Genomic DNA, 10,398 nt, shown 5'->3' with positions numbered 1-10,398 from the left:
GCTTTAAAACTCAATTGAGTTGACTTTGGTCAACATTTTGAGCAAACAGACTCGGATCAGTGTTTTGACAGTTCCGGTAGGTCCGTATTGTGATTTGGGACTTGGGTGTATGCCCGAAATCAAATTCCGAGGTCCCTAACCCGAGATATGAAATTTCGAAGAAAAATTAAAATGTTTAAGTTCGAATAGTGACCGGATGTCTAATTATGTAAAAACGACTATGGAATATAATTTTGATGATTCCAACAGTTTTGTATGATGATTTTGGACTTATGAGCGTGTTCAGAATTTTATTTGGAAGTCCGTAGTTAAATTAGGCTTGAAATGGCTATAAAAAAAGAATTTAAGTTTGGAAGTTTGACCGAGGAGTTGACTTTTTGATACCGGAGTTGGAATCCAGTTCTGATAATTTTTATAGCTCCGTTATATCATTTATGACTTGTGTGTAAAAATTTGAGGTCAATCGGAGTTGATTTGGTAGGTTTTCGACATCAAGTGTAGAAGTTAGAAATTTTAAGTTTCATGAAGCTTGAATGGAAGCATAATTCGTGGTTTTAGCATCGCTTTATGTGATTTGAGGTTTCAAATAAGTTCGTATGATATTTTAGGACTTGTTGGTATATTTGGTTGAGGTCCCGAGGGCCTCGGGTGAGTTTCGGATGATTAACGGATCAAAAATTGGACTTAAAAGTTACTGCATTGTTTCCTCTTCTGTTGGATATTCTGTGTTGATATCGAGCTCAGGTATCGAGCCCAGGGTTGACGAGGCTCAGGCTCGAGCTTGAGATCGAAACCACGATCGAAGGTCCAGCTCGAGGACATGATCGAAGGTAAGGCTCGAGGGCTAGGATCGAGACCCATGCTCGATGCCCTGATCGAAGGCCCATGCTCGATGCCCTGATCGAAGGCACATGCTCGATGCCCTGATCGAAGGCACATGCTCGATGCCCAGATCGAAGGCCCAACCTTGATGTCCTGATCGAAGGCCCAATCTCGATGCCCTGATCGAGGCCATGACCGAGGTCCAGGTTCGAGCCTGTGATCGAAGCCGCGATCGAGGCCCAGTTCCGAAGGCTGCTGGGCAGTTTTATAAAAATAGGGCATTCGTCCCATTTGCCCTTTTTGACGAACTTGAGCTTGAGCAGAGGCGACTTTTGGCAGATTTTCAAGGAAAAAATATTGGGGTAAGTGATTCTAACTCGGATTTGGTCTACATATACAAGTATATCATTGTTTTCACCATAAATTAGTGTTTTGAGATTTAAATTTGGGAAATTTTTAGAAATATCATAGAAACGAATTTTTGAGATTTCGGTATCGATTCGGAGTCGGATCTGAGTGAAACTGGTATGGTTGGACTCATAATTGAATGCGTTGTCGGATTTCATAACTTTCGTCGGGTTCCGAGATATGGGCCCCGCGGGCGAATTTTTAATTAATTTTGGGATTTTTATTAAAAATATAGTATTTCCTTATAGAATTTATTTTCTATAATTTTTAGTGATTTTATCGAATTATTTTGGCTAGATTCGAGTTAGACAGAGTTGGATAATCGTGGAAAAGGCCTTATAGTGGATTGAATTGGAGCAAGATGAGGTAAGTCTCTTGTCTAATCTTGTGAGGGGAAAATTACCTCATAGGTGATTAAAATTAAATAATTGTTGCTAATTGTGGGGGGGCTACGTACGCACGAGGTGACGAGAGTCCATGCGTAGCTACTATTAATGCTAAAGTCCGGGTAGTTTAGGACTCAAAGCATGCCTTACTTGTGTAAATTGTATTCTTTGATTTATTTATATTAATTGATATCTACAGGAATATACTGTGAATTGTTAGATAAAGATATTAAAGTATGGAAATCTCATAGGCTTTATTTTCTGTTTAAATCAATTAATTGTTAAAAGAAATTGTTCTCCTCCCGAATTTACCTTATAATAAATATACTCTCCTTCCGGAGGCACATAAGAAAATGTCTTCCTTTCTTGTGTAGCGGGCCGAACGCCTCGGCAGGATAGATGCATCTATGGATCGCGCCGCACGTCCCTCGACAGTGTACACGACACTCTGGATCGGGCAATACGTCCTCGACAGAAATTGTGCTTAATAATAATAATTACACGATACTTTAATAATTTATTTCAGCTTGTGAAGCTAATTAATAAATTAAAAAATCTTTGGAATTTAATGAATTATTATTCTTGCTTGTTAAGGAATTAATTGTTACTCCTGTAAATGAGATTTAATTAATTAATTAGAAATTATTTGAATTGAAGAAATTTAATTAATATATTGAGAATTGTTACATTTGAAGGAATTTGATTATTTTCGCTGATTAAATAAATTATTGTAAATTCTGTAAATCATGCTGATTTAAATATCCTAATTTTTTTTCAATTATTATTGACCCATAGTGAGTGTCAAAGTCGGCCATCTCGTCTCTACCACTTCGAGATTAGGCTTGATACTTACTGGGTACACGTTGTTTACGTACTCATACTACACTTGCTGCACTTTTTGTGCAGGACCTGAGACAGGTACTAGTGGAGGACCTATCATCACATACCCACGTCATCCCGAGGCATAGTGGTGAGCTGCCTTTCTGAGCCGTTCTGCAGCTACCCGTGTCTCTTCTTATATTTACATTCTGTCTATTTCATTTCAGACAGTATTTGAAGTTTTGTATAATCTACTATATGCTTATTCACTTGTGACACCAGGTCTTGGCACACACATTAGTAGAGTTTGTGTTTATATTTTCTTGGTTTTAAATTTTATCAATGTATGCTTAATTTATTAGTTGGCTTGCCTAGCTGTAGTGTTGGACGCCATTACGACCTACAGTTGAAATTGGGTCGTGACAAAGTCAACATTTTGAGTTTTAAAGCTCTAATCCACATTTTAATCTATTTTTCACTTAAAAAATTTCCATAAAATTTTACGGATTACGCACGCAAGTCGAGGAATGATAAATAGTATTTTTCGAGGTCTTAGAATACATAATTAATTATTAAATTTAAAGATGATATTTTGGGTTATCACAATTCCCTCTTCTTTTTTCCTACAATAACATGTCGAAATAGATTCAACAGAGAAAATATATTTATAATTGTTAGAAAGAATAGCAGCATCCTGTGCGGTGAATATTTCCATGCTTTATTACCAATTTGATTTTCCTTTTTCTTGTTTAAGGGGTCATTTGGTACGATAGATAAACAAAAATAATCTTAGGATAAAAATTTAGTATCGCTTTATTCTTTGTTTGGTTACTAAGCTCGGAATAAGTTATCCCATGATTAAAAATAATATCATGATAACTTATACCTGCCATACGATGAAATAGTAATTCCAAGATAAAGCAGTACAATTGACAGTCCAAGGATTAATACAGTATCAAACAATCATTAAGAAATAATACCATAATAACTAGTCTCAACATAGCTAATTTCAGCATAACTTGTCTTCAAACAAAACGACCGGCCCTATATATTGTTGGGGTATAATTTTTTTTTATACCATCATGTTAAAGTGGCCTACAATGTACGACATATATCTGTCATTAGTAAACCTAATTTATTGGCCTAAAATACTAATAATCGGTTAAAATACAATGGCCATAGATTTATAATATAAATGTTCTTTACACAATTAGTTAGCGTAACTTAAATTAATTTATTGTTAACTTGTAAAAAAAAATTATTTTCCATTCAAGTTGGCCTCTTTTGTCTCACAGTCACAAACCTTGAGAAAATAAAAATAAGAAAGAGAGCAGAAAATGCATCTTAAAAAGTTGCATCAAACTACAAAAGTTACAAAATTACGAGCCCATTTGGACATAAGAAATTTTTTCTTTTTTCTAAAAAAAAGTTATTTTTTTTCGAAATCAACGTTTGTTCATAATTTTTTTAATTTTCACTTGAACATGTATTTTGAAAATTTTCAAAAATTTGAAAAACTCTAAAAAGTTATTTTTTAAAATTTTCACTCAAATCACCAACAAAATTTCAAAAACAACCCAAAATTATAATTCATGTCCAAACACAACTAAATTTCAAATATCATTTTCACTTGAAATCTTTTTTTCCCCTGTTTTGAAATTTTACAATTCTTATGTCCAAACGCCCACTACAAAAACTACAGTTTCAAATGTAAGTTCATGTTAAATTCTTTTTATATATATAGTTTTCGTTAAATACATATAATGATCAAAGCTTGTTAATTATTTGAGGGAGACTAAATGCTCTTATTTTGACAAATTTAAAGCACTGAAATTACTCATAAATATATTTAAAAGACCATTTTGAACCTACCCTAATCATAAGGGACCAATTTTATTATTTTCTCCACATACCTTCAAGTTTGCTATCCACAAGATGAATGTTGCAGAAATACGAATGCTGAGATGGATGTATGGTCACACAAGATTAGATAAGATTAAAAATGAATATATTCGCTAAAAGGTGCAAGTAGCGCACGTTGAGGATAAATGAGAGAAGGTCACTTGAAAAGGTTTGGTCATGTCCTGCGTCGACTAACAGATGCATCGGTCTGTGGGTGTGAAACTGTTTGCAGGAAAGTATTAAAAAGGGATAAGGTAGATCTAAAATCACATGAAAGGAAGTGGTCTCGAAAGACCTACAAATTTATGCAATCAATGCAGACTTAGCTAAAAATAAGGCACAATGGAAGAGAAAAATTCATATGAGTGATACCTACTAGTTGAAAATTTGTCTTAAATTTGGTAAAGAACTTCTATTATTATTATTATTATTATTATTATTATTATTATATATTTTTGTTTATGACTCAGTTATTTTTTATTTGGTTTGATAATGATATGAGTTAAGTTAAATAAAAGGAATGCGGATTTATTATTGTTGAAATCAATTTGTTTGGGAGTAAAACATAGTAATAATTGTTGTTACCTTCGAGTTCGTTATACCACCCCTACGCCCTCTATTATCCTCCTAATCATCAACTCCTTTTTGGCTAAGGTTGTTAGAGCTGCAAAAATAGGTAATTGCCTTAATTTGACCTTCTTCAGTCAAGCTTTATGATTCGCTCATAATTTTATTACTTCTTAGAATAAATACTTTTTATATCTAATCATGATAAGCAAAGCTTCATAATGTAGCTTTTTATTTTTCAAGTTTCATTCATTTTTTCATTAATTTGACGTTAAATTTAATTTTACAAATTGCTATTTTCCTATTCCTTAAGGCTGATTGCATCATACAAAATGAGATAGTGAGTCCAATATAATTTTTATAGTATAACTTGCATAAATGTAATACTACTTGATATCTCCATTTCTTGACATAACTACAACCAAGAGGGCAACGATCTATTATTGGACAATAGAAAAAAAGGCAACAAAGAGAAATCAATTTACTTGTCTTATGACTTAAAATGAAGATATAAGAAACCGTGACTCTAATATACAGATCTCTACTATCATAGCCAGTAGGATCTTAATTAAAGACCTCAAAGAACTTCATGTGAATTTTACTGTTAAACACTATTTTTACTTAATCTGAAAAAGCAATTGAAAAGCTATATTTGATCATTTTCTCTTTTACTTTGTGAAGCCAAGAAATCTCAATATTATAGCATTTTAGGCCAAATTGTAAAAATTAGTTTATTTTGAGAAGTGTTTTTTTTCTAAAGTGCTTTTCTGAAAAGTTCTTTTGGTGAGAAATAATTTGTGTTTGACTAATCAATTTGAAAAGCATTTCTGAGAAGCAATTAGTATTTGGTCAAACTTGTAAAAACTGCTTCTAAGTATATTTTTCTCAAAAGTATTTTTCAGAAAACTGCTTTCGGAGAGAAGCTATTTTTTCCGCTTTCTCCAAAAGTACTTCTGCTTCTATTCAAAAGCACTTTTTTTCTTCTTCTAAAAGCTTGGCTAAATACTATAACTTTGAGAAAAACAAAATACATTTTTTGAAAAAAAAATTAATTTTGGCTTTAAAGAAACTTGGCAATAAAGGCTTTTAGTGTGCCTGTGACATACATACGAGGAGTATAGTGTAACGAATGCATTTGTTCCACCTTTAACTAGATATCTCAAATTCAAAGTTTAAGAATAAATAAAAATAGTACGATGAACATGATCTTTCAATCTTTAATTTAACTACAATTTTTGAGTTGGAGCTCTGAAGTGAAGTGTTGAAGTGTATTTCGATTTTATCTAAAAGTTTAATTAGTACATATTAAAGAAAATAAGCATTTATATATTTAATTATATCTTTAATATAATCTTTTTGGTATGAAGTGATTTTCCTTTAGTATGTCTTATATAGTGCAAATTCAAATTAATTAAACAAATAAATTTAAGATAGAAATGATTAAACCGAAAATCGGTGTGACTTACACATTTGATAGAAGAAACCTACTTACCTTTTGCCAGATGGAAAGGCCGAGAGATCAAATAAATCTCGACGCTTGAATTGTGAAACTTTTAATGTAGAGTAGATATGAACCAATAATTTTAAAGACACAATAAATCTAAGATTAAATTTTTTTAAACATTTAACTCATAAAATTTAATTTTTAGCTTCCCTTTGGTATATGCTAGAATAAAAACAAGTGTAGGTCATTTTGGTCATTTAACAAAGGTATTGTCAATCACTGCCATAAAAGGTTAACTGGTGAAGAAACAAAATCATATTTATTCCCTTCAATTTTTTTTTAAAATCAAATAGTATACTAGCTTTTTCCTGTCTCCATCTATCATTTCCATCTTACTGTCAACCTCTTTTCATTTCCACAAAAGCCCTAACCAGGTCCCCTTTACACTTACCAATTACCATTACTACTCCACACCCCCCCCCCCAAAGGAGAGGACTACAGTTGCTGCCCCTTTTCTAGGAAAAATATCAGCCAATCTCTGCATACATTTTCAGAAATCAAAGCCCCATAAAAGCTAACTCCCCAAACATCAAAGGTTTTTTTTCTAGGATTGATCAAATTATTGCCTTAAAAACCAAGAAAAGCAAACAAAAGTTCAGCCCCCTCCCCCCTTTAAATTCTCTCTATTTTATTCCAACATGTAGCTAGCCCTCTCATAAGGCAGATGCAATGTATCGGTACCAGGTTAAACTGAACTTAATATTTTTGTCGTGAAATATAAATATATGTGTAAAAATTTATTAATATTATAATATATAATACTATGAACTCATAATTTTAAAAATATAATGAATTTAATACTAAAAACCTTAAAAATTAAACTCAGAAACTTAAATTCTTAGACCTCGTCACGTGGTCATAAGCAAACAACTTTAAAAACCCTAGATCAGTATAAATCTATTGGTTCTTACCCCCTTCTTACATCCTTCTTTTTCTTCACCCCTTTATAATTAAATCTGTCATAACAAATTAAAAGATCAAAGATAATGGAGTCAAACCAAGAAGTGGATTCTCCAAACCATGCCAATATCCACAACAACAACAACATGATATCCACTTCTTCTGCAGCTAATAATTACTTAGCTTCATCTTCTTCTTCTCCAACAACCCTAAGCCGATATGAGAACCAAAAGCGCAGAGATTGGAACACTTTCGGTCAGTACTTAAGAAACCATAGACCACCTCTTACTCTTACTCGTTGCAGTGGTGCACATGTTCTTGAATTTCTGCGATACCTCGATCAGTTCGGAAAAACTAAGGTTCATACTCAACTCTGTCCTTTTTACGGACACCCAAATCCACCAGCACCTTGTCCTTGTCCTTTACGTCAAGCTTGGGGTTCACTTGATGCACTAATTGGTAGACTTAGAGCTGCTTATGAAGAAAATGGTGGAAAACCCGAAACTAACCCTTTTGGTGCTCGTGCTGTTAGGCTTTATCTTCGTGAAGTTCGTGATTCTCAAGCTAAAGCTAGAGGTATAAGTTATGAGAAGAAGAAACGCAAGAAACCAACTTCCTCTCAACAACAACAACAACAATCTTCTGCTGCATTTCTACCTCCTACTGCGACGTCAAGCTAATAATATATCGTAAACAGTGTCTCTGTCTTTACCCTCACGAGGTAGGAATAAGGCTGCTGTTCAGATTCCACTTATCGGATTATATTGGGTGTGTTGTTATTGTTGTTGTACGGTACGGTATGTTATGTCTATTCTAGCTATTTTTAACAATTGGAACTTGGAACCCTTTTTCTTGTTACTATTTATGGATATTGAACACTGATTCTGATCAGTACTTTTTTTAGCTAATTATTATGCAAATGATCTAGAAGTGATAGGGGTAGTAATGGAAGTGGTAGTGGCACTGGCTCTTATATTAAAAGAGAAAAAAAGATGTAGGTGAATTTTGTGCTATAGATCTACCAACATTTGTTATGGATATTTCTCTTTCTTGGCTAAAACCCTATTTATGATTTGTTGTTTCATAGATTTGCTATATCATGTTTCATGTCTTTTTGCTCATATTTTACAAATATTTTAATGGATACAGTAGGGAAAGTGTTAGTGACTTTGGCTAGATCATATGTCAGCTTTGTCTAGGACTGGTCTGTCTTTCACACTGCAAATATAGACCGAGTTTCATCACCAATCTATCAGAAAAAAGAAAAGTTTCAACTTCAATCATTTTTCTTTCTTGGCTAGTATTTTTGTACATAATTGGCTTGCCTCAATATGTTCTTTTTTGGTATATACTTTTAATTTGAATTACTAGTATATATATTTTCCTCTCCGGACAGTATAAGCATTTTTTGCCGGTCAGCTTTAGTTATCTGACCAACTAGTAAAAATATATACTTGCAAATATACATTCTTTATAATCCAAGGTTTTTAAGGAAAGCTCTTCCAAATTCCTCTATAAGTTAATCATCAGTATAACAATTTATATTTGAAAATTTGTAATTTTTACTGCTAATTGGAACATGTTGATATTTGACTTCATTTTTTTAATTGAATCTACTGGAAGTAACATATATTCTGAAGAGTTTAAGTTAGTGTTAGGAAGATGTAAAAAGTATTACCAACACTATTAGGTCACTTAAAGCTAATTGCACTTAATTCTATTTGAATATTAGTTTTTATACTGACAATGTAAAATTTTTTTACATTATCAGTTCAATATTCTAACGGGTTACTACACTATTTTCTAGATTATCCCATATCAGACTTGATATAGAAGGTTATATGTTATTGTAGATCAATTTTATCTGATAGTGTAAATTTCTTTATATTGTTAGTGCACAAAGCTCATATGCTTAATAAGCATTCATGTTGATGGTTTTTAAAGTTGTAGACATTTTTTTAATTTGGTAACTTGCTTTAATTAATCACGAGTAAAGTTTACAAAGTTATAGACAGTTCAATGTACACACAACTTCAAATCCTATTCTGAATACTTCTCAGCTTCTTTTGTCCCCTTTTCACTTATTTCTTTCTGAATTCTGTGTATGGGATTGTATTCAGGGAGTTCCTCAGCAAGATCTTATGGCTTCTTTTATTAACCCAAATCCATCTCCCATTACTACATTGTGTCAATCTCAGTCTTAGATGTTTCCTAAAGTGGATAGAGCATTAAATTAGGGAGGTATTCACCATTTAAAAGTCACTCCAACAGTATAATCTAGCTAGATATTGTACATTTATGACCATTTAGTCTTGACCCAAAAAAGACAAACCTTACTTCAAAAATACTTACTGCATGTGAGTGCTAGTAGGCCGAGATAGAGGGGCAGGAGAGGTTCATCTGAATTTGTTTCGCCGAAAAATTCTGAAAATTCTGCTTCGGCACTAGTTTGCCTCAAATTATGGCCAAAGACTAGTCCATTTGTGGTGTAAATGACAATATTATGCTTATGATAATTATAAGAGATCCTCAATTTTTTGGCTCTGTGTGTGTATACATGTTAGTAAATGTATGTTTGTATGTGACTATTATATGCTGCATGTATTCATAAGTCATTGTGTGTTAACGTTTAGAGACATATAAATGGAGTAAAGGAGATGCTAAAATAAGAGTATTTGTCATTTTTGTGGGAACATACTAGATTATTCTCTTAGATCTTTATATGCTATAGTTGTTGAGATACAACAGCATATCTTTTACAATCGTTAGGCATGTATGTGTATGAAATTGATTTTTCTTGCACTTTAGGAGCAGTTTGTATTGTACCATTGCCTTAATCTTTCAACTTACTTTTATTTGCAGTCGTGATTATTAGCAATACAGTCCAATGTCTTATGGTTTTGAGAGACTTTATGTTACAACCAGTGATGCTTGTGTGACAATATTTTGATTCAAATGAATTATTGGCATAATTAGGCCCTCAGCTATTGTTTAGCTACTACTATTACAAGCTCCTAGTATTAATTTAGTTTGTTTGCAAGTGAAGATGGTAGCACCAGTTACATTTACTTGTGCAATTTCACAATCAAC

At 32.7% G+C, this 10,398-nt stretch overlaps 1 protein-coding gene across 1 annotated transcript; it reads left to right on the top strand.

Annotated features, from left to right (window-relative positions):
- Positions 1 to 7,308: 7,308 nt before the first annotated feature.
- LOC107765275 (protein LIGHT-DEPENDENT SHORT HYPOCOTYLS 4-like) lies at positions 7,309 to 8,321 on the top strand. Its single transcript, XM_075229361.1, has one exon. The coding sequence runs from the start codon at positions 7,395 to 7,397 to the stop codon at positions 7,986 to 7,988; it is 594 nt and encodes a 197-aa protein (XP_075085462.1). The 5' UTR covers positions 7,309 to 7,394; the 3' UTR covers positions 7,989 to 8,321.
- Positions 8,322 to 10,398: the final 2,077 nt, after the last annotated feature.

This window comes from Nicotiana tabacum, chromosome 14 (genome assembly GCF_000715075.1).
Source record: "Nicotiana tabacum cultivar K326 chromosome 14, ASM71507v2, whole genome shotgun sequence".
In the NCBI taxonomy this organism is placed as follows: domain Eukaryota; kingdom Viridiplantae; phylum Streptophyta; class Magnoliopsida; order Solanales; family Solanaceae; genus Nicotiana; species Nicotiana tabacum.
Note: the sequence above shows the minus strand (reverse complement) of the source record. Positions and strands in the feature narration are given on the sequence as shown.

Coding starts and splice junctions, on each gene's coding strand:
- LOC107765275 (XM_075229361.1), top strand. CDS start 7,395: ATGGAGTCAAACCAAGAAGTGGATTCTCCAAACCATGCCAATATCCAC.